The sequence below is a fragment of the Tasmannia lanceolata genome, unplaced genomic scaffold (assembly GCF_043159265.1).
Source record: "Tasmannia lanceolata isolate RefF3 unplaced genomic scaffold, GAP_Taslan_0.1 ptg000015l, whole genome shotgun sequence".
NCBI lineage: Eukaryota > Viridiplantae > Streptophyta > Magnoliopsida > Canellales > Winteraceae > Tasmannia > Tasmannia lanceolata.
The window spans coordinates 59,621,134-59,644,145 of NW_027518692.1; the positions used below are offsets into that span (position 1 = coordinate 59,621,134).

Here is a 23,012-nt window from a genome sequence, read left to right on the forward strand (position 1 = left end):
TTTTTCTTAAATAATGTACGTGTAGATTTACATTTCCAATGCACCTTAACAAAACCCATTATAATCATTTATTCACCTTAACAAAACCCATTGTAATCATTTATTTGCGAATGTTGGGGTTCCACACAAAAGTAAAGATCCCACTTCGGAAAAGTGAATTGATGTGGACTCGGGCACTCTCGTCTTAACTTCTAGCTTTCGGTCTCCACAGCAAATAATCATATATAACTTCAAAAGAATCTACATGTATGCAAGGGATTTGCTAGGCATTTTCGCGGAAAGCGATTTTGGGGCTCACTTGCAAGAGAGAACGGCAAACAGGTTGACTTTTGGGAGGATTTTGTCTTATTCATTCAATTCATCTGAGGTGGATGTTCTCTCCTGCAAAATTGCCTAGCAATTAGCAAATGCCAATATGCAAATAATTTTTAAGGTATCACCTTCCATCTGTGGACACTTGATCTGACGGCTATGATATTCTAATCATAATGATTTTTTGGCAATGCCAATCCAAGGTGGGGCCCGCATTGTACAGCACGATACCTTCCGCATGGTATATTTCTTTCTTCAACCTCCTTAAACTAGACAAGGGAAAAAGCCTACAAGGAAATAAACAAAGGGGAGAAAATTTCACCAGTTTTGTCTCTGTAATGACAGTAAGTATTCGATGAATACACCTACAAACGATTGAAAAACTCAGATTACAACAGAAGAAAAAAGAACCCCACAAAACTGCCCGGAGAGGCAAAGAAACCGCGCTCTTCACTGAGTCAGTTTAACAAAATCCAAATCCCCAGCAACTTTGATAGGCATGAAATATTATTGAGGGAAAAAAAGAAGAAAATTTCCTTCGGCCTAAATGATCAGATTTCAAGTCTTATTATGCATGAATTGTGATTACGATGAATTCAGGCAAGAACAAAGAAGATTAAAAGCTGTGCTTCTACTAAGGATAGGACAGGATCAAACATTTCCTAAATAACGGAACATGCCTTCATATCCACAGGTGCTCTCTTCAGTATTCTCGCACAATGAAACTTTTCCTAAATAACGGAGCATGCCTTCATATCCACAGGTGTTCTCTTCGGTATTCTCGCACAATGACAGGCACACTTGTTGGGGGAATCTGCAAAAAAAGAAAAGAAAAAGAAAAAGAAGAAGAAAATGACTGGATATATGATGGCAATATGCAAATTTAGTTTTCCTCATTAAAGCATTTACAAAAATCCTATTGGACCAGAGAAAATGCTTGGGCAAAATGCTAATCAATGGATGACTATTGGACCAGAGAAAATGCTGATCAATGGAAGGATACTGCCAAACAGATAAATTCAGTTAACTTCATTACAACATCATTGAATGGGCATATTTTATTAGGGTTATGGATGAAGCAAATTACAATAATCAGAAACCATATGCTTGTCCCCTGAATTTATTTCAGAAGTTGGGTATCAAGTGTGGTCAATGGATTGTAGATATTGTTGTAACACAAGTTCATTTTTTCATAACTACGTCTGTGGTATTAATGCACTGCAAAATCTTGGTTTAACCAACTCCAAACAAATACACATGCATCCAAAAAGGACAAATAGAAAATGGGGGCTGGGTTTCAGGGGAAAAAGATATTCCCTTGGTTCTATGAATATTTAACAGTTCTTGATGAGTTCTGAGCATGATTTATGGGGAGGTTTGATCAGTTTAAAATGAGAGAAGAAAGTTATAAAAGAAAAACATGAATAATAACTTGTCAAGCTTAGTTTTCTATTATAGGTCTCCTTGAGTCACATCAGGATAGGTTTGTTTGGCTCTAACGAAGGTGGAGATTAGACTGGTCAGAATTTTTTTTAAGACTAGTGATGCGTATAGGCCCAATAAGTGGCATATTTGCCAATTATAACATTTAGGATTTTTATTTCCATGTCATTTTATTTCTCGGATATTTATTTCAATGTTCTAGTTTTTAGGGCATTTATTTTCCATGTTATTTTATTTCCAAGTTATTTCAATGGCCTATATAAGGCCCTCGTGTATTAGGGTTTTTAGATTTTGATGATGAATTACTGAATTGAGAACAAAGATTCTCCCCTATCCCTCTTCTTCCTCCCGTTTTCTTCTTCTTCTTTCCCTCTTCCTCTTCCCGTTTTCTTCTTCTTCTTCTTTCCCTCTTCCTCCTTTCTTCCCTTCTTTCTCCTCTACTAGTCTCACTCCCTTCTTCTATTCTTCTTCTCTTCCTCTTATTCTTCTCTTTTCCACTCTCTCTTATTTCTCCTCCTTTGGGCCACATCAACTAGGCAGATTGTTGGCACTTAAAATAGGATTGCTTTTGGAGATACATGTTAGTTTAGTGGGGCTTTTCCGTGGAAATTGGATGTGTTGTTACGTTTATGTACTACGAGAACAAAGAAATTTAAGTTCACTCAAGAAAAGATTTAAGTGAAGAAGTGGCATACTTGAAGAATTGATTGTTAGTATGCTAATTTACAGACAGGTGTTCCACAGGGTTACACTTCATATTTGTCTGTGATAAGTATGACGGAGTTGAGAGAATGATGTGGGAAATAGAGGCATGAGAAACATGTCCTTTAAAACAAACTTAGTCCTGGCACATAGATTTGCGTATAGATGAAAGTGTAGCTCTCCCTCCCACCACCTAAACTGTTATTTTAGGGGAGTAGTTGGATGCTACAAAATCTGGAAGTAAAACTTTGATAAAAAATTTTTTTTTTTATGACAAGTAAAACTTTGAGAATTCTAAGCAATAATGTCTAATCTACGCAGAAAAGCTAGGAGAAGGGGAAGCGATTAAGAAGATTTTGATTCAATGGATTTTGGGGGAGAAAGGAGTTTAGCACAACCAAGGTGCAAGATTTAACAACAAACAAATGGAGGTCTTGAAAGTGATGAAAGCCTGTGATAGACTCTAATAAGAGCTTAAGTTTGGTAAGAGTTCAAAGGGCAATATGAGGCCAACCAAAATAAAAACGCTATTTAGGGATGACATAGGACGAAACAAATTAGCTCACGTCCCACTAACTTCAAGGAGTCAAGCCAAGCCAAATTTCATGCATTATTGGAGGGTTAAAGGTTACTTATTAAGAATATTAGTGTAGGTTGCTTTGAAACAGATTTTTTAGTGTGGGTTGTATGTGAGGCTAACAAGGTCCCACATATCCTAGTTAAAGAGTGTCACATTTGATGTTACCTATTCTACAAGCTTTGCCACATGTATAAATTTTCTGTTTATATTGAATAATTTTGTTATATCCATCTAGAAGCTAACTAGATAAATAGTTGACAGAATATTTCCACGTCTAACAAATCACGATAAGAGTAAAAGCCTGTAAAAGTCCACTACTTAAGAATAGACATGGCAAAAAGTGACCCAGACCCACGGGTCCACCCGGCCCGCCCGTAATTTACGGGTCCGGGTCACAAATTAGTGACCCGTTGAAATTTCAACCCGACCCGTACAGTTCGCTTCAAAACTGTCCCGGGCTGGGTGGACCAGCGGGTACCCGTAAAAACCCAAATGATCAAAATTTTATATGGTCGTATTTAAGGTATATTTTTCATTTGTCACTCACAACTCATGTGTCACGAAACGAAAGAAAAGAATAGGGTTAGGGTTCTTCGGCAACAACACTGGAGAGAGAGAGAGAGAGAGAGAGAGAGAGAGAGAGAGAGGAGGTCATCTTCTAAACGAAAGAAAAGAATAGGGTTAGGTTTCTTCAGCAACTACACAGGAGAGAGGGAGAGAAAGAGAGAGCGAGGAGGTCATCACCAACCTCCACCATCGCCACCTCCATAGCCACAGCCACCATTTCCTCCATAGCCATCATCTCCGTTCTCCCCTGCAAATCCAACCAAGCCCTAACTCCGATTCCCACCCCATACCACCAGTCACCACCTCCACCATGGATTCCAGCCACTTTGGCTTCTGAAACCCACACCACAGCTACCTTCACCACCTCCACCATGGAAAGTTTTTTCAAGAGGAAAAACATTCTTTCTCTGACTTCCCTCTAAATCGGAATCAAACAGGTTCGTCTTCTTCTTCCATTTTTTTTCTGCATTGTTTCTGCAAATTCTAGCGTTTGTGCAATCTCTGTGTTTGGGGTGTGGAACTTCGTGGACGGAACTAGGGTTTGTCTAAGGTCTTAATTTTAGGGTTTTAGTTTTGAAAAAAAATCTTCTTTATAAATTGTATGATATTTCTCATTTTTCCCCTTTATAGTCTAGGGTTTCTGTAAAAACCAGGTGACCAGCCCGTACGGGTGGGGTCCAGGTTCACCAAATTGTGACCCGTAAAATTCCGGGTCATTTTTTACCCTGCCCGTACGACCCGACCCGTACGGGTTGGGTCAAACCCGGCCCGGCCCACCCATTAACTAGGTCTACTTAAGAACAATACAATGTGTGATAAAAGGTATAGACGATAAAAGGGAGATTAAAGATTTACAACTTTGAGGTTTGAATATAACTTACCATTCCATAATCAGTAACAATCATTGATACATAATCTGAAGGTGTTGCGTCATAACTGTTAAAGAACCAGATTAAAAACAGAGCTTGCAAATCAAGTGGGAAAGTAATCGTCAATTTGAGTTCTGAATACTCACAGAAGATTCAAAAGCTGTAAATTTTCACTAGCAGCCCAATTATCAAGATGGTTCAGCTCCTTTCTTCCAGGGACCTTTGAAATGGCATCTGGATCACCTGCAAAGCAACATAACAAATTTACATACATGTATGAATTCCACAAGAACATGAGCCCACTTCTGAAATACAAATTCTACCTATGTCACAAATATTGCTCAGAAATTGAATTTATCATGAGAAATTTGTGAGATTTTGATTAAACGAGAAATTCGAGAGACATACCGAGTTCATTAGAGCATATAGAATCTAGCTGCACCCTTTCATGAAACTTGTATGCTTCACAGCATATTATGACGGGAACATGGAATGCGTGAGCAACCATAGCCACACAAGCACTCCCAACTCTTGAGTAAACTGTTCCATTAGATAACACAGAGGACGCTCCTAGGAAAACCCGTGTGACCTCATGCATGATATAGGAAATAGCATTGACGTGGGTATATGTACAACTGATGCCCTTCGCTACCAACCTACGAAGGAGTGATTGCCCTTCAAGCTTAGGACGGGAGTCTACTACCACAACGCGGAACTGTTTTCCGAGCTCATGAGCATGTAATAATATCATTTCAACAACACTGGATGAGCCATATGTGAGGAGTACATCCCCATCTCTGATCTTTGTCACTGCATGCCTGACAATCACCTTATCTGCGAGAACAATCTTTTCATTTATAAAATGATCAATATCTGATTGAAGAGTGGCTTTTGCTTCCGGCTCTGTAAGCGTTAAAGGTAACTTGGCAATTCTACTTTTTAAAAACCTAATTGCATTCCCCATGCTGTTTGAGATGGGCCTACACTCAATAAAAAATGAAATATAACTACCAATTTTCGCAGTTAAATCTCGAACAAGAGTTTTTTCTGTTGGTGTGGAGTAGTCTCTAATTGCGTCCTGAAATGCTTGAAGCATTGCAACACAACGAGCATTACCACCAGAAATATTCCCTGCCAAATACTGCAGCCCGACCTGAATCATTCAGAGAAAAAGCCATTACACAAAATCAGCAGCTAAATTATTTTTGTACATTCAAACTTAAAATATAATATAGAATTCACAGTTTACCACCATATTTGACTTGGGTTTTTCGAGAAAATACATGTTTTCATCATTCTTTATAATGAACAGTGACTTTACGTCAGAAACAATAATGAAATAGCAAAATATATACGTTTTTGTTATTCTTTATAATCAACAGTATAACATACTCAGCTCAGAAATCATTCTGAAAACAGCAGGGTAAAATGTAGTGAATATGTAAGAAAAAGGCTCTACTTTCTGGAATATGTACCAAGTAGGAAGGGCAATCACATACCTTGTAAATGGCAGGATGCATAGGATCAAGATGGAAAAACTTTGACTCAAGATCAGGAAGCTGGGTGCCATGCACATACTGAGGCAAATGTCTAAATAATTCAACTCTGTTTCTAGCTTCAATTTGCTTGACAACTGCACGCCTTTTAGCTTTTTCAACCCGTTGTTTATCATCAAATTGCATACGAGGGTGAGGGACATCTTTCTTCCTCTCTTTTTCTGGCAGGCGATCAACTCCTTTCTTCTCAGAAGCAGCAGTAGAAGATGTAACTGAAGGGCCATCTTTCCTTTGTGATGGAGGCTTCACGACTTTAGCCTGTTTAGCATTCGCTGGCACTGCTCCTCCAGAGGCAGCGGTAGGCTTGCTTCCTTCACCTACAATTACCCATCATGCGAGAAAAACATACAAAATGGTGAGGTGGAGACATACGTTTTTTGCTATTTGAGAGCTATGTCACAAATATCGTTCTTGGGAATTTCTCGGCAAGGGAAAATCATGGGAAATATTAATTTTTTTATATTTTCGAGTTTATATCGGGAAAAATGATAAAAATGATTATTTAAAAATATACAAATAAAGAAAAAAAATAAAAATATCGTGATATTATCATGATATTATCGCAGTAAATGAAAATATTTCTATATTTTAAAATTCTAGGGATTATTTTGGGATTTTGTCGTTTTATCAAAATATCGCGACAAAATCACTATATTTTGAAAATATCGGAGATATTTGTGAAATAGTTTGAGAGATGAAGAAATTTGAAGAAGCAGACAACAGCATAGCCAATTGTGAGATAGAGGCATGCATACACATGGGCAAGCATGCATATGTCATGCAAAACATGGACAACCAACAGATAATCATTAGTGGTCTGAACTAAAATTAAACTCATAAGCATTAGAAGAAAAGCAGGCTAAAATTCAAATAGCTGATGACATTTGACTACATCCAAAGTACTGTGACCTATAAGAAAAGAAAAATGACTTGTTAAATGATATATAAGGGAGGATCCTGCACTTTAGGTATGGACTTTGGAGGCATTAAATAAAATAACACCAATAGTTTAAGCTTCCAATACTATAAAAGGAGCTCCTCGCCAGAACTGCATGGTGCTAAATGAGAATTTGAAACTAGCCTCCATGGAACCAAGTTCCATCTTTGTATTGAGGGTTGGCCATTTCTTCCATCTTGGGATGCATTACACATTTCATTTATTTATCTGAATAGAATTGGATGCAGGCACTTGAAAATGCTTTATGATGTTTTGGGGAAGTTCCTAATACATTTAAAAATTGTGATCGCTACACACATAATATTAAGTCATTTTGAGAGATTGCTACGTCTGCAATTTTTGTTTTGTGACAAATTGTCACTGGCATCCATGTCCATAGACCCTAGGTGACAATATATCAGGGTACAGGCTTGCTTCATGACCATATAAACATTGAAAAGTAAAATTTAATCTTGTGACAGGATGTATTACTACAACAAAAAAGGAAGGGATTTGCTAGGGTCCATTGCAAAAGGCATTTCGCGGAAGGTCTGTTGCATGAGAGAGCAGCCACCTCATAAATAATGACAAAATCTGTAGGAAAGTGAGCCTATATGGCTGCTCCCTCACGCAACATACGTTCCGCGAAATGCCTTTTGAGATGGACCCTAGCAAATCCCAAAAAAGAAAAGGGAAAAGGACAAAATAATTACATTTTGAGTCTGAATTTGCAGATGGCTGGTAGTTTCAACTCTTTTCATCCAAGTAGGCCGCTATACAGTCCAAAAGACCATTTTGCCCTCTCTCTTTCTTTTTTTTGAAAAGTTATTCTGCCCTCTTCTCCTTCTCTAATTTTCTGTTTTTTCATCTCCACTTTCACCGCCGACCACTGCTGCAACTTGAAAGAGGAAGAGGAAGAGGAAGAAGGAAAAAAGAAAAGATAAATAGGGGACAGAAAAAAAAGAAGAAAGAAAATGGAAGAATTAACAAAAAAATGGGTCAACTCGGCAAAAAGTCGGGTCAGATCAGCAAAAGTCGGGTCGACACGGCTAAAAGTCAGGTCGACTCGGTAAAACATCGAGTCGACTTGCAAAAAAGTCAGGTTGACTCAGCAAAACATAGGCTAAAAGTAGTGTCGGCTCAGCAAAACATCTGTGCCTGAATTCCAACCCCACATCCTATCATGTTCTTTTATATAAGTCGAGTTTTAGATATTACATAATGTGCCATTAGGATCATCCAATGACGGGGATCAAACTAAAGCATTTAACATAAGCAAAGACCTAAAGAGTTACACCAAAAACATAAATATGATGGGGCATGCACTAAGTTGACTAACAGAAGACAACAACACCCCTCACTGTGTGTGTGCGCGTGTGAGAACCACACGATGAGAATGAGCAAAACTCAACATAAGATAGATGAAAATTGTGTTTCTCCTCAATCACACCAGGTAAACAATTACCAAGAGTTGTTCCCTTCAGAAAAAGTGAAAAACACTAGCAAAAAAGTCCAACTATCATGAACAAGAGCAGAGTTTCACCAATAGGTCTCACAGTCTTGTCACCATGTACTATTGGACTATCTTTGGCCAAACTTGATCAATATGCATTCCAAAGACCTCAGTCACCATGGAAGTATAGGTCCCAACCGACTAGAGGATTTATACAAACCTTTTACAAGGATAGATGTATTTTATAAATGTCAAAATATCTTGCAAGTCTACACTAAGATCTAGATTCAAAATCCAACATACAGTGCCTAAGAAAAAGATGATAGAATTAACCAATCTCCTATATATGAATGCATCAAGGGAGTTCATCCCAAGTACAGGTCAACATAGTAATATAAAAGTCCAAGCCATCACGATGATGAGAGAAACTAGATACATACACGTCAATGTGGCTTTTTATAAAATTACACTTGCAACTTCTTACGTGCAAAATGGAAAAGAGACATTCAAAAAAAGAAAAAAGAAAAAAAAACTGGAAAAGTAAATTTATTACCTATGAAAAAAATAAGTGTAATAAAAGCTAAATAGATACCGAATATGTTTCAATGGATCCACTCGGCCAAAAGAAACATGACACCATAATAGTAGCAGTAAATTTTGCATCAACTAAAAAGAAAAGAAGAAAAAAAATTACCTGTATTTTTTGCTGCAGCCTTTGCAGCTTGTTGAGCCTCTTGAAGGGCACGCCTTTCAGCCTTTGATGTTTTCTCTTTCACCGGCTTTGAGCCCACAACTCGTTCATTTTGCACTTCAGCCAATGCTTTTCCATCTTTTTCTGCAAGACTTCTTTTATGAGCTCCAAATATTACAATCCACTAACTGTAAGAACAAAATAAAATTCAAAAATAGCTTTAGACACCCAAAATCAAAAGACCTATGAAGCCATAAGCTACCAAATTATTTTTATTATGGGAAAGACTTTGCTCTAGGAATTCAAAGTAACTATTTTTTTTTAGAATAATAGTTGGAGAGAATTTGAATTCTCTTTGCTCAAGAATACAAAACCACCATGGACAATACATCTGTCTGCATGGGTAATGGGAACACAAGCTTTCTTTGGGCTTTATAAATGGAGTGGTGGCCCCCAATTGCTCACAACATCCCCATCTTGTTCGTTAGATTTGATAGAGCAGTTGATCAAACTTGATTAGTCATTGGGCAGAAACAACCAAACGACTTGGCGGATGACAAGCAGGTAATGTAAATGAGTTTAAATTAATTTTTACTATAAAAATACTCAATAACAAACAAAAGAAAAACTCTTCAAAACAGAAAAAAAAATTCTAGGAAACATTGTTTTAAATGCTCTTATGGAAACTAGGCTGGTTGGCTTGAGAATCACCCAAGTTGACCCAGCTGATTGGCTTGGGAATCACCCAAGTTGACCCAGCTGACACAACAAAAAAACGACCATATAAAATCTGGCTACTTTTACCCAACAGCCACCTATTTAAGGGCCAGATTGAGTTGACTCAAGTAAGTCCCAAGACAACCAGTTGGGTTTTCAAATTATAATCTTCAAATTCTAGGATAAGTATATCCTTAAGCTACATGAATGCATATATAAACATAATGACAAACATAGAATTATCTATATCCCAGAACAAGTTTTGCCTTTGCCTGGATAGACTTATCCTGCAACTAGACAAGCCCTGAAAATTTTGTTGGGATCTCTCAGTGGTTGAGACAGAGACACCTAGTCTTTCACTTTGTTTCCTAGTTGTTTCATAGAATAATGAATAGGGCAATGAAGATGGTGTATTTGGAAGTTTCAGGGTGTAAGGATCAGTGATGTTGTACCATTCAAAAAAAAAGAAGGATCAGTCATGTTGCCCTTCACGTTTTGTCTGCCAATGACACCTTGCTTTTTCATAATGCATTTATGTCTCAAGTGAAATAGGTGAGCTTCCGCACTTTTTTCCCAAGGCCAACCAACACTTAAGCCAAAGCCCACACATCATCCATTAAAAATATGAACTTACTGTTTTTAGTTGGTGATGACTAACTATTTTTAGGAAGTGCAAACCTCTCAGCCCATATAAAAGACCAAAAAGAAGAAAGTCTGGGAATCTTAAAAAAACGTGAGAATAAGCCCCTCTTGTATCAAGGTGCACCCCATCTTCTATCTTTCTCTCATCTCATCCCCTCTTCTGCTATTTCATCTTCCTCCCCTCCCTACTTACATCCTCTATTCATTCTCTTCTCTCTTCTTATATCCTACATTCATTTTCACACCTTTTCCCCCTTCCTGATTGGGTTTATAAACCATTCGCTCTTTTTCCACTTTTTACTCTTCCCGATTGGGTTTATAAACCATTCCCTCTTTTATCCCTTTTCACTCTTCCCAAATGGGTTTATAAATTGTTTCACCCTTTCCCATTAACTTTTCTTCCACTTGGTCTTCATTCTCCTCTTCTTGATCTTAATCTTTTATGGATATTGATCTTCTTTTCTTTTCTTTTCTTTTCGTGATCATGTTCTTGATCTTTTCTAGATCTTGATCTTCCTTTATTTTCAAGATCTTGATCCTTCTTTCCTTCATCTCTCCTTGTCTTTGTTAAGATCAATCCGTCCTCATGTCTCTAGCTACATCTCTTTCTTCTCTTGGAGGCTACTTACATCTACATCTAGTCTAGACAACCAAGGCTGAGGCTCTGCACACTACTCAGGTACAGTTTTTCCTATATTCTTATTTACATGAAAGCCTACCAATACTTTCTCCTTTGAGCCTACCCTCATCCCCCCTTAACCTAATACCGTAGTTATAGTCGCTACTCATATTCCATTGTCCATTCTAGATTTCTTTGGGCCATAGTTAGGGAGTTTATTTTATAGATAGGATTCGTTAATAGAGTTTATTAGCCATTTGACTATTATTGACTACTCGGCTGATTTTCTCTGGTTAATAATCTATTGTATGGAACTCTCTTAGCTGATTTGATTTCTATTGGTGGAAGAATTCAAATGTTTTGAATCTTTGTGAAAACCTGTCTTTTGATTACTACTTGTTGTTTATTCTGTTATGAGACTATGTTGAAAATTGTCACAAATAAACCAGCAAACAGATCCTCAATATGATCTAAAATCTAAAAAAAAACCATTAAAAAAAAAAAAAACAGCAAACATTAGGTTTGCTCCAAATTGGTATTAGAGCTAAATTTGCATCAGGGATCGAGAAGAAAATGGGGTGAAAACATACTTTTGGGAAGGTGTTTCATTAAAAATCAGTATCCATTGAACTAATACTCCAATGATATTCCCGTCCTAACGATTGATATGAAAGCAAAAGTTAGGAAGGAAGGCAAGGTGGGAGGAGGGGAAGATTCATAAGTTTCCAAAGACGGATCAAATGTGTTAACTAATAATCTTTTCATGAAAAGTTGATGTTGATTATAGGGTGTGGAAATGGTAGTCATGGAATGTTCTTTGTTACATCATATTCCATTGATTTAATGTTCTTTGTTACATTTTCCACTGATTGATCATATGCCGATGGATTTCAATACGTGTAAGTACTCCCCACCCCTCCAAAAAATGCTGGCCTTCAACAGGATACCAACTTTGCAGAATCTTTTGCATCTATGTAGAACAATTCTTCCTACTTTTATGTTTTTTATGAAAAATTCTTCACATGCTTACTTCCAATAAAACAACAACAAAAGAACAGAAAAAAAAAAAAAAAACCAATTTCTTACCTGACATTCCCAGAGGCAATTTCACCACTGAAACCGTAGTCAAATTACTCGGCGAAGGAAAATTACTCGATTTCATCGGGATACTCATACTCGGAAGAGACAAAGCAACATTCCCCAAATCGCCCTTTCCAATCCACCCCAGGGACGAAATCCCCTCCGAGAATTCCCCGCCGTTCCTCGACGATGACCCTACCGGAGAAGTCCCCAACATAGACTCCGAAGGATTATAACTCCCAAGCATCATGTTATCCCCAATTGAAGGTCTTCTGAGAGGCGACATTTGGACTGTAATAGGGATTCCGCGTGCCAAGGATGGTAGGTTATCCGATGCGTGACGAGGTGGAGGAATCATGACCGGAGAGAGCGTGTTTGCCGGAGAATGATCGGAAACAGGCGGGGAGGACGCCACTGCGGGAACGGACTGTGTCCGTTCTGGTGGCGCGCCTGGGGTTATGAACCCTACCTGGCGCACTTTAGGGTCTATCACCATTCTAGAGGCTCGGCGTGCGTCCATAGAAGGGGAAAGGAGTGAGTGGTTAGGGTTTTGGGAAAGGGAGAACTTCTTTTTCCATGAAAGCTCTAGTGTGGAAATCTAGGGTTTGAAGGGTTGGAGAGGAGAGAGGAGAGAGATGAGTACTGATCATGGAGGCTGGAGGTTTAAAAAAATAAGGACGAGAATCTGTTTTTCTTTTCTATTTTTTCTGTTGTGAGAAAATGGGTAAGGGGGGTTTGAACGGCGGAGGAGTTGCGAATGGGGGTTAGAGGGAAGTGTGTTAAAAAAACTGCTACTAGCTTTTGTCGTGGGGTGGGTGCGTAGAGAGAGAATGTCGTTACGTTTAGCCAAAGGCTAACGTGCGCCCACGGGTGAGTTTTAAACTGTTAATAACCAAGGATTGCTCAGTACCAATGCACTCGTTGTTTTTTTTTAAAGGTTTATTTTTATGGTTTAATAACCGAGGATTATTTTTGCTTTTTCCCTTGAACGATAGCTTGCATTTTTGTTAATATAATCAATCAATAGATCAAAGCTACTGTAATTCAAGGGTTAAATTTTGTAGCAAATGAAAAAGCTACTCTTATTTATGTCGTAGGTTCAATCCCAGCTTATTTATGTCGTAGATTCCGATCTGCCATGATCTCGTCCGACCTTAGGCATGTGTGTCATTCTCTTAAAATTCAACCTTCATATTGGTAGTATTTTCTATAAATTTGTTGTAATGGGTTTCGAGCCATTCGAATCTTCTCCTCTTTAAACACAGGAATTTTGGAACCAAAATGCATATGATAGGAGAACCTAAGTATAGAAGCAGTAACGGCCCCTTAACACAATTTCAACCATTTGTCTTTATCTAGTTGTTTTTACCTTTTCAACCACCTCAGTGGTACCCTGGAGATCCTGTGTTTAATGTGTTGAGTGGAATCGTACCAATTTTCACTGGGGAGCAAAATGGGAAGTGGTCCAAGCAAAATTAGTCTCTTACTTGGTTTTGTGAAGGGATGAGTAAACAAAACAGAAGTGCATGTGGGTGACATGACATCAGCCACAAAAAACACAATTCAATTTTTGTTTGGTTTTGGTAGAGGGACAATGCAAAACACCTTCATGATTTAATATGATGATCCAATTGATTTTACTACCAATTGACTAATTGAGGTTGTGTACTCCTCAAGTGGGACCTGACACCCTCAACGTGGGGCTTTGGAAGTCCATGGTAGGCCACTCTTGAGGCCCTATAAATGAAAGGTCAAGGTCCCTATAAATAACCCATAAAAAAAAAGGTCCCTATAAATAAAATTTAAACTGTTTTGGTTTAAATTGACATATTTTTTTTCATGTGTAATCAAACAATGGAAAAGGAGGAAATTTTTCCCAATCTTTTTCAAAAAACATTCCTGCAACCAAAACAGGGCCTTAGAGTTGATGAGTTCGATTTCGAGAACCTGCAAATATCACTCAAGTTATGAGAAAGAGGCAGTGCGTGTGAGAATAGTGTGAATCCTGGCCCAAAATTTTGTTTTAAAACGGCAGCAAGTTTTAAGAGCAAAGCAGAGAACAGAGATGGCTGAAAAATTACGAAGGGGGCAGGGATGGCAACTCAAACAAACTCCCTTCCCTGTGCCCCCATTGATATTTTAACATCTCTCAGTATTGTTTCAGACTTGTAGCCATTACAAGAACATGGCCATAAGAATCTAGATGACATGGTTCTTAAGAATATTCTACTGCCCATAATTGGTCATGGAGGAAGTATTGATAGTGTGACAAAACACAAAGTATGGTAGTGATAACAAGAGATTCAATCACTGCGGCATCCAGCAGTAATTATGTAACCATTAAACAAAGATAGAAAATCAAGAACAATATCACCACATTTCATGATTTTGGGGCGGTGAAAACCACAATTTTGGAGTGCTGCAATAAAGTCAGATGAAACTTGGGCAAGCAGGGCCCTTTGAGAGGCCAAGGCGAACTTCCATCCCATGATGCATCTCTGTTGGCCGGTAGGTTTCTGACTCGCGTGGATCTGTAAAATGTCAAGAAAAGCGGCAAAGTTGGGAGAGGCACTGGAACTCAAACTAAATTACAAGCATAGAAATACGTCTGAACATATATTGTTAACATGTCCCATAATTATATTGCATCAGAAAGAAAGATGCGTGGATTCGCCAAAATATTTTAATCAATTCACAAATTTTAATTTTTTACATATTAATATATTTATAACAAGTAATATATTAAAAATAAAAAATAGTAAGTAAATGTAATATTTTATTTTCAGATAAAAAACTTATTATTTGGATGGATAAAACTCAAAAGATGTTGTAACTGTAAAGTTTTGACAGTAGTAATCAGAAAAAATAAATAAATAAAAGAGAATTAGAGGTGTCAAGAGAATCTTGAAACATTGAAACCCGACACGTGTCCAACATGAGTACTTCGCCCATTCAATAGAAACCACATAAGATGACCCAAAATGTAAGCCAAAAAAACTCAGCAGTGGATTTCTCGCAATTTAAAGACAATGAAAATAAAAGAAGATAAATGACCTTGAGTAGAAAGTGGTGAAAAACTGGGGTAGGACAAGTTTGATTGTTTTCTTGTGTTCACTGTTAAGATTTAATGGGAGTCTTTACTCTTTAAGAGTTCATGTCAAGGACCGTGATGAAACTGAAACAACACTGAAATAAGAGCAGAGTTACCATTCAGGTAATCCTCAAAGCCAAAATCATCCAAGCTACCAGTGAGAGCCTCCAGACCTAGCATAGAGGACGACAAAGCTCCAGGAGGCCTCTGGAATCTGCAAACGCAATAATAACACGGAGCTAAAATATAAGCAATTTTTAAGAAGAGTGGGCCTTGGGACTTCAAACATGCATTTTTTAATTGTTACTCGAATACATGCAATGTAAATAACTGGCTGTTATAAATTTTTGGGAATTGCTAGCGTCCATGGCAAAAGGCATTTCGTGGCCGGTCTGTTGCATGTCAGACCAGCCACCTCGTGAATGAAGACAACACCTTTTGTCTCCATTCACGAGGTGGCTGGTCTGACATGCGACAGACCAACCGCGAAATGCCTTTTGCGATGGATGCTAGCAAATTTAAATTATTTATTAGAAAAAACATTTATAATGCATACACTTATAGTGAAACATGAATAGTTTGTACTTTGCTCCCTAGATTATCATTTTATAGTTTGAATCTAGAAAAAAACATTTATAATGTATGCACTTACAATGAATTAAGAGTAGTTTGTAACTTGTCCCCTAGATTATCGTTTATGACTTTGATTATTTATTTGCCAGGGCTCAAAAGAGGACCACAGGAAACCCTCCAGAAAAAGGAAGCTGACAGTCTAATATTTAAATGTCTTATGCAATACTATAACGAAAACCTCTGATATAATACTATAATCAAACAGGAATGGAACTAAATGGTTTCATCTATGTGTTCACTTGAACTTTCCAAGGTAAGGCAAATGAGTAACTTCACAATATGCAATGCCAATCTTTTTAATCGGTACTGCTGCCAACCTTAAATCAGCTATTCTCAACCGAGGAAATGGCTTTCGTACTGTGTAAGCTTTCCGTATTCCACCAAAAAAAAAAGGGCGGCACAGTACACGAGGCTCCCGTTGCGGGGTCTGGGGAGGGCTAGATGTCCGCAGCCTTAGCCCTGCTTTGCAGAGAGGCTGTTTCCGTGACTCGAACCCGTGACCACCGGGTCACAATGGAGCAACCTTATGGTTGCGCGGCTTGCGCCAAGGCTCGCCCTCTTTTCTGTATTACACAATTATAGAAAAAAAACTTACCATGGATTAAAATCTAACACCATATTTTACGCCAGGCTAGAAAGTGTGCCAGCGTGCAGTCTACAATCCACTGCCAAATACAAGTGAAAACTGCTCCTATTCAAATCAAACTTAAAATCAGCAGATTAGAACCACCGGCAAAAGTGCATTTAACCCTTTCAGTATCACTTTAGGGAGGCTGGAATTGCGATCCATATAAACTAGGAACGTCCAATGCAATTATTTGTCATACTCGGGCTATAATAGGTTGGGGTTTTCTTGGTTACCAGGGTTGTGACTTATCTGTATATTTTTTCTTTTTAGAGGAAAACAGGAAAGGGGAAAGGGAAAGTGGTATTATTCTGCATTAGCCGAGTATGAAAATTATAGTAGCATGTTCATTACCTTCTTCGTGAAATTTTTTTAAAGGATTCATTAGCCGACCCCAACTAGTTTGGGACACAGGCTTAGTTGAGTTGAGTTGCGTAGCCTGTTCATTCATATCTTGTGTATCTAGTGGAAGATCCCCCAACTTTGTTTGGCACGACTGGATTTTTTACATAGCCAAGAAAAGTCATCGTTTCTCTCTTTTTATCTTCATATGTGAAAGCTTATTTCATACCCACTCCGCATGAAATTTCAAATTTTGCACAAATAAATAAATTAGAATTACTAAAGTGCCCCTTCCCCCATTAAGCCATCGAGGAAAATGACAATCTGACCCCATTTGCAATAATTAATAACCCAGTCCACTTCTGCCCACCAAAAGTATAGCAAATGTTATCCGTTTCGCATCAAATTTGAATCATAAATAGTTGACTTGATGATGATCATCCATGTCAAATTTCAACTCATAAGCTCCAATGTGGGGCCCCAAATGGTAACCTGAAGTTAGGACATATTTTGCGACTGTGCACACAAATCAGCCCCTTGTTTCTTTTCTTTTTAAAATGACAATGATTTATTAAAAGCAGGGCAAAAGCCTGAAGACCGAGATGGTCAATACAAGAGAATCAACCCCTAGTTACTTCTTGCTCCGATTCTTCATTCTTCTACTTTGATTTCTTTGACGCATAGAACATTGCATTTGCATTAGTCCCTTCTCCCTGGGAAGAATTCATCCTCTAGTTAAAGACTTCAAATACTTCCAATGTCTTTGGTGCAATGTCTTGTAATTCTTCTATTGACACTCAATTCAGTTGGCTGAATTTATGTCAGCCGCCTATCTAGCATCATCTTCAACTATGCATTTATCAAGGATGCTATCGAAATCTTCTTCCCCTGTGGTGGTGCCTCAATATGGAAAGAGGTGTTTTACATTTAAGTTATTTGTCATAACTACGGGTGCAACTCAGGCCGGGTTGAGGCCAACCCGAACCCAACCCGAAGGAACAACTCTTCAACCCTAACCCGACCCGACCCCCAACCCGAGGAGGCTCGACCCGACCCCTAGCCCGATCGAACCCAACCCATAACCCGACCTCATACCTGAGGAGAGGGAGAGATTCTGCAGCATGCTTGTTATTTGAGAATTACTGTATTAAAAAACCCAAAATCCCCAAAAATCAACCCAAGTTGCACCCTTATCAACCATCTCCAAAATTGCAGTCAAAATCAAAGTAGGTTGCACACTATAAAAACAGAAAAGAAAACGTATAAAACCATCACCTTCTCATAGATAAATTCCCCCATGAAGCGAGCCATGGCTTTCTCATAAACATCTTCGACGAGGATCTTTAGGTGGATAACGAATCCACTCGTGCAAGATCATCATAAACTTTTTGTGCACATGATTGTTCTTCAATAGCAATGAACTCTTGTTAATGAGATCTTCTTCAACGTATTCATATTTAATCCACTTAAACTTCAAAGCACATAAAACTATACGGGAGGAAGGGCTTGCAGAAGCCCATTCAACTCACTGGAAACGAAAGGGATTAGGGTTAGGGCTTTTCATGGTTTTCAAAAAAGGAAGGGTTTGAGAGAATAAAGGATAAGAAATGACAAAATGCGATGATAGGCTGAGATTAGGATTTTTCACAGTTTCCCTTCTATATAAAGTTAAGGAATAAAACTTATAAATTGATTAATTTCGGGTTGCCAGCCTGCCATATGTGGATATGGATATGAAATAATGCGACTCGATTAGAAAATGGATATGGACGTTCTCTCTACGCGTCAGGTTGTAGACGCCTCGACCCTAACCCGACCCGATTTATGGTCGAGTAGACATTTTGTAATCCGAAACCTGACCCGATTTATGCCAACACCAACCCATCCCGAACCAAAATCGGGTACAACCCTACGGATTCGGGTTGAGCCAGACCCAAGTTGAACCCCTAGTCAATACCGAAGAGCTAGGGTAACTCAATCAAATAAGCATTGTCATTGATTCGCTTCAATACCTTGCATGAACCCATGTGTCGATCTCCCAACTTGGGATATGTGCTCAAAGGATTTCAATTTCACTATAATTCCACCGCCTTCAAATACTTGTCTATAACGTTGAAGATTCGCTTTGGCCTTATTTTATTTTATTTTGAAGAAATTGACATCTTTATTCAAGGAAGAAAAAATTACGGTGTCTTGTTAGCGAGAGCTTATTCGCCAATTCATTCGCATTCCTAGAGATATGCATGAAAGAAATGTCCCTATCTTTACATCTATCTACAATTTCATCCATGTATTTCGCCAATCCCCATGGGCCTTGGATGCTCTCTTTTTTCCCAATGCAATTGTGTTTGCTGAATCACCTTCAATCACGACCTGACCCACTTGAGTGCCCTAAAAACTGCGTATACACGTTAGCAGTTTGTGAACCTCTGCTTTGTATGAATCAGTCCTCCAAATAGGTCATGAAAATGAAATAACTATATCACAATTTGCATCTTTTAAAGTGTCTCTAACGCATGGTGGTTTTGAGTTTCCTTTTGAGCACTTATGGGGGCGATCCCTCACAAAAATTAGAAAAAGACTAATTATGATAGTGGGGCCATCAATCATGGGACAAAATTAAAATAGGGTCACTTAAATCACTTAGGTTCTTTTTTCTTTAAGTCACTTAAGTGAGATGCGTGATACAAAAAGGGCCCATCATTCCCCTGACTTATTTATGTGGTAGAGTTATTTTCGTAGAGTTTAGGGACCGGTTTTGTTTTCCGTGGTATTTTATGAGGAACTTTTCTAGAGTTAGGGGTTTTAGTGAAGAGGGTCATGTTAGAATTGTTACTATTCTTAATCGGTTGAAACTAATTAAATAATTTCCCATTTCAGTTGTTATTAGGATACCTAATTAGAAATTTATGGTAGGTCAGCAAATTTATATTTACATGGAGTTTTTTTTTCCAATTTGGGGAAGGAGATTCCCCCTAAGCAAATCAAGAGAAAGTCACTAGAATTCGTGTGGGAAGTCCATATATGTAGGCCAATGGTCATTTTTAAGGCATGGATGGATATTAATGAAATTTGAAGGTTGCAATTGCAATCGTGGATGTCATATATTCCCTACGTCTTGATGTTACATGTCAACAAGATGCCCTGGTAGTTTATTAAAGGTATTTGTGCATCTCATTCATTTTCACACTTCATCTTCTTATTTTCAACCCTTGCATCTTCTTGAAAATTATTGTTCACTTTATTCAATTGGCACTGTTTTCAATAGCTTTCCTGCAATCTTTGAGTGTTCAATCTTGATCCCAAACCTACGGTTGGTTTACCTAGAGTTCTGCACATGCTGTCTAGCACCTTTTTTTTAAATTAAGATTACTGTTTTCAAGAGTATTGATCTTTTGATCTTGTTTGAATTTCCTGGGTTGTTCAAATCTATTCTAAAAGGTTGATAATTATCCCTAAAATAGTGCTAAATCAGTTTTGTTTTCAAATTTCATTTACGATTTGTTTGGATTCCATATACTTCACCTTTCTATTTGTCATTTTTCCATTAGTTAGATCAGACCATACTGTGTTTGAAAATTCACCTTCCCGTGCATTCTCCAAATTAGGCAAAGGAATCCTGTCATAACAATATCTTGGATGCCTTCCACACACAATTTCAAATGGGCTCCTTAATGACTTGGCTGCCTTCCACGCACAATTTCAAATGGCGTCTTTCCAACAGTGGGACTTCTTGAATAATTGTAAGTGAATTTAGATTACTATAGAATAGCATCCCATTGCATTGGCTTCCCGATTCCTATCAATATGGCTTCCTAAAAGAGTTCCCAAGCTCCGATTTACCACCTCTATTTGACTGTCTTGTTAGTGGATGGCAGGCATTACTATATTGAAGAAGGATAATGAAACACTTCCACAAAGTCATCCAAAACTGTGAGAGAAACTTTCAGTCATGATCGGTGGTAGTGGTTTTGACACCCCATGTAGACACATCATTGAGTGAAGATTCGACACATTGGTACCAACACTAATGCTTTCATTGAATGTCTAAATCGTTGTTAAGTGGCCGTTATCAAAACATGTGATTTGCATTATACCTCATACAATTCCTTTCATGTTGGCTTTAAACTTTAAATCTGAAGCAATTGTTATTGTGTGTTCATATTAATCAAAATTCAAGGGAGATGATAAATTCGCACCCCTTGTAAGATGATTCGCACCCCTTTTAACGGGAATTGTGGCAGACTTTAACGCTTTTCGACGTGTAAAAGTCGTGTGAATCATCCTGCAGGGGGTGCGAATTTATCATCGCCCAAATTCAAATGTTCAATGTACAATGACCGAATGAATATCTATGTATGTAGGCTGCAATAGTTGTATCACTTTTCTTGATGATTATTACATGTAACAAAATATGATATTATCTGATATAATGAACCATGAATATTCATATTTTAAATGGTTGAACCATGAATATTCATTGATTAACACGATCGAGTAAAAACTACTTTAGTAATTTAATTGCTTATGAATATTTGTTAGTTAGCAGTAACTAGTTAGGCCCTGTTTGTTTCAGATTGTGACAAACGATGGCGAGGGCCCCAACTGATTATTGGCACAAATGGCCCCAACCGATTATTGGCAATTTGTGCCAATAATCGGTTGGGGCCCTCATCATCGTTTGTCACAATCTGAAATGAAAAGGGCCTAAGTGGTAACTAGTTACTTAGTTTAGGTCTACAGTTTGGAAATTACGCAAATTAAAAGCTTGGATTGATAATTGATAATTAATAATCAGCAAATCACAACTCAATGGCTTATATGCATTTTTTATTTTTTCCTATTTTTTCTACACTTGCATTTTTTTTGAAATTTTCACTTTCTAAAATTTCTTGTAGGGTGTATTGGGATTTTCTGAGGTTGTCCTGTCAGAAACTCTAGACAGTTAGACAGATAACACAGGTTTGATCCACAGGTAACACAGGTTTGATCCCATCTTACCCAGCGTGAAGAAAGAATACCCAAGTGTAATGATCATAAAACAGAAAATAAATGTATCAAGTAGAGCAACCACGTCGTACACACAGGTGGATAAGTTCCTTCAATGTATCAATTAGGTCTAAATTTAGGGTTTAGGTTCTGATTCAAGCCTAAAATGTGTCTTGATTTTGAAGCTCATACTATAATCATGTACATTATTTACCAGATACAGAAAAAAAAAACCTGCTTTCCAACATTCATCTGATTCCAAAAAAAAACAAAAACAAAGGAGAGAATCAAACCTGGAAAGGATTTGTCTGTCAAGATTCATTTTCAATGGTAACGCGGATCCGTAAGTGTTTGCAAGGATCATTCGTTTCGTGTCCTCTTCACTCCTCTTTGTCTGATCAGTAGAGAAGAAAACGAATAGAAGAGAAAAAAAAAGCAGGACTCAGTGATTAGTATTAGGGCTAAGAATAAAAATCATTAGAATGCAGAAATAAAAACAGAAATATTTGAGCCATCACACATCAGAATAAAGAAAAATCATAACAAGAAGATATCTAAAGCAAAGAAGAAGAAGAAAAAAGGAATGGAATGAAAGAAAATAAAAGGATAAAAGGTAGGGCACCGATTCGTAAAGGGATTGAAGAGGGTGAGATCCGACTATATCGCTCTTCACTCCTTGTAATCCAAAACGAAGGGGGTCGTTTGGAATTTTGCCGGCTTCGTGAGCGATCGACTTCGAACCCTCCATTTTTTTCTTCTTCTTCTGATACTTTGCTCTGTCTCCTCTTCGTTTCTTTTTGTACTCCACGGAGAAACTTCGTTTGCAAGAAAAGTGGAAAAAAGAAAAGAAATTATAAAATGACTAAAACAGCCTTATAAAAGGACCCTGCGCTCAAGATAGAACATTAAGGACACCCGGAGTTGGAGCTCTGGGAAACCCTTCGACACACAAGTTGGACAGAGTTAACAAAATGATAATTGAGCACAGAGTGAAAGAGTGCGTTGCTCGGTGATCCGAGTGAGGCATTGGGTATGCAAACTTGCGTGGGGAATGGACGAATGGTGGTTTTGCATTACCTTTGGAACGGAGTGCAGGATTCTCTTTTGTAGACGAAGGTCCCGTTTTCAAGGAGCCAATGATGTGACAACAACGTGGCGCTGGGG

General features: G+C 38.0%; 2 protein-coding genes across 4 annotated transcripts; both read right to left on the bottom strand.

Annotated features, from left to right (window-relative positions):
* Nucleotides 1-621: 621 nt before the first annotated feature.
* LOC143892752 (uncharacterized) lies at nucleotides 622-13,107 on the bottom strand. Of its 3 annotated transcripts, none has more exons than XM_077397615.1 (7): nucleotides 12,175-13,107; nucleotides 9,114-9,254; nucleotides 5,973-6,346; nucleotides 5,485-5,626; nucleotides 4,882-5,307; nucleotides 4,620-4,716; nucleotides 622-1,126 (listed from the first exon to the last, which is right to left on the bottom strand). In XM_077397615.1, exons 1-7 carry the CDS (start codon nucleotides 12,686-12,688, stop codon nucleotides 964-966), a joined length of 1,857 nt encoding a protein of 618 aa, XP_077253730.1. In that variant the 5' UTR covers nucleotides 12,689-13,107; the 3' UTR covers nucleotides 622-963. The 3 variants fall into 3 exon arrangements, with proteins under 3 accessions (XP_077253730.1, XP_077253729.1, XP_077253728.1); XM_077397614.1 differs by adding an exon at nucleotides 4,486-4,540 and having other exon boundaries at nucleotides 4,882-5,626; nucleotides 12,175-13,103; XM_077397613.1 differs by having other exon boundaries at nucleotides 4,882-5,626.
* A 1,261-nt stretch (nucleotides 13,108-14,368) lies between these two features.
* On the bottom strand, nucleotides 14,369-22,664 carry LOC143892753 (cyclin-B1-2-like). The gene is made up of 4 exons (XM_077397616.1): nucleotides 22,471-22,664; nucleotides 22,142-22,242; nucleotides 15,376-15,473; nucleotides 14,369-14,699 (listed from the first exon to the last, which is right to left on the bottom strand). Exons 1-4 carry the CDS (start codon nucleotides 22,594-22,596, stop codon nucleotides 14,599-14,601), a joined length of 426 nt encoding a protein of 141 aa, XP_077253731.1. The 5' UTR covers nucleotides 22,597-22,664; the 3' UTR covers nucleotides 14,369-14,598.
* Nucleotides 22,665-23,012: the final 348 nt, after the last annotated feature.

Bases quoted from the DNA above. Each gene is read 5' to 3' on its own strand.
- LOC143892753 (XM_077397616.1), bottom strand. From the start codon at position 22,596: ATGGAGGGTTCGAAGTCGATCGCTCACGAAGCCGGCAAAATTCCAAAC. The intron at 22,243-22,470 runs GTGCCCTACCTT...TCTACTGATCAG, and splicing joins TTCAATCCCTTTACGAATCG to ACAAAGAGGAGTGAAGAGGA. The intron at 15,474-22,141 runs GTTTGATTCTCT...TTGCGTTTGCAG, and splicing joins GACAGACAAATCCTTTCCAG to ATTCCAGAGGCCTCCTGGAG.
- LOC143892752 (XM_077397613.1), bottom strand. From the start codon at position 12,688: ATGGACGCACGCCGAGCCTCTAGAATGGTGATAGACCCTAAAGTGCGC. The intron at 5,627-5,972 runs GTATGTGATTGC...TGAATGATTCAG, and splicing joins TGCATCCTGCCATTTACAAG to GTCGGGCTGCAGTATTTGGC. The intron at 1,127-4,619 runs GTGAGTATTCAG...CTTTTTTTGCAG, and splicing joins TTACAGCTTTTGAATCTTCT to ATTCCCCCAACAAGTGTGCC.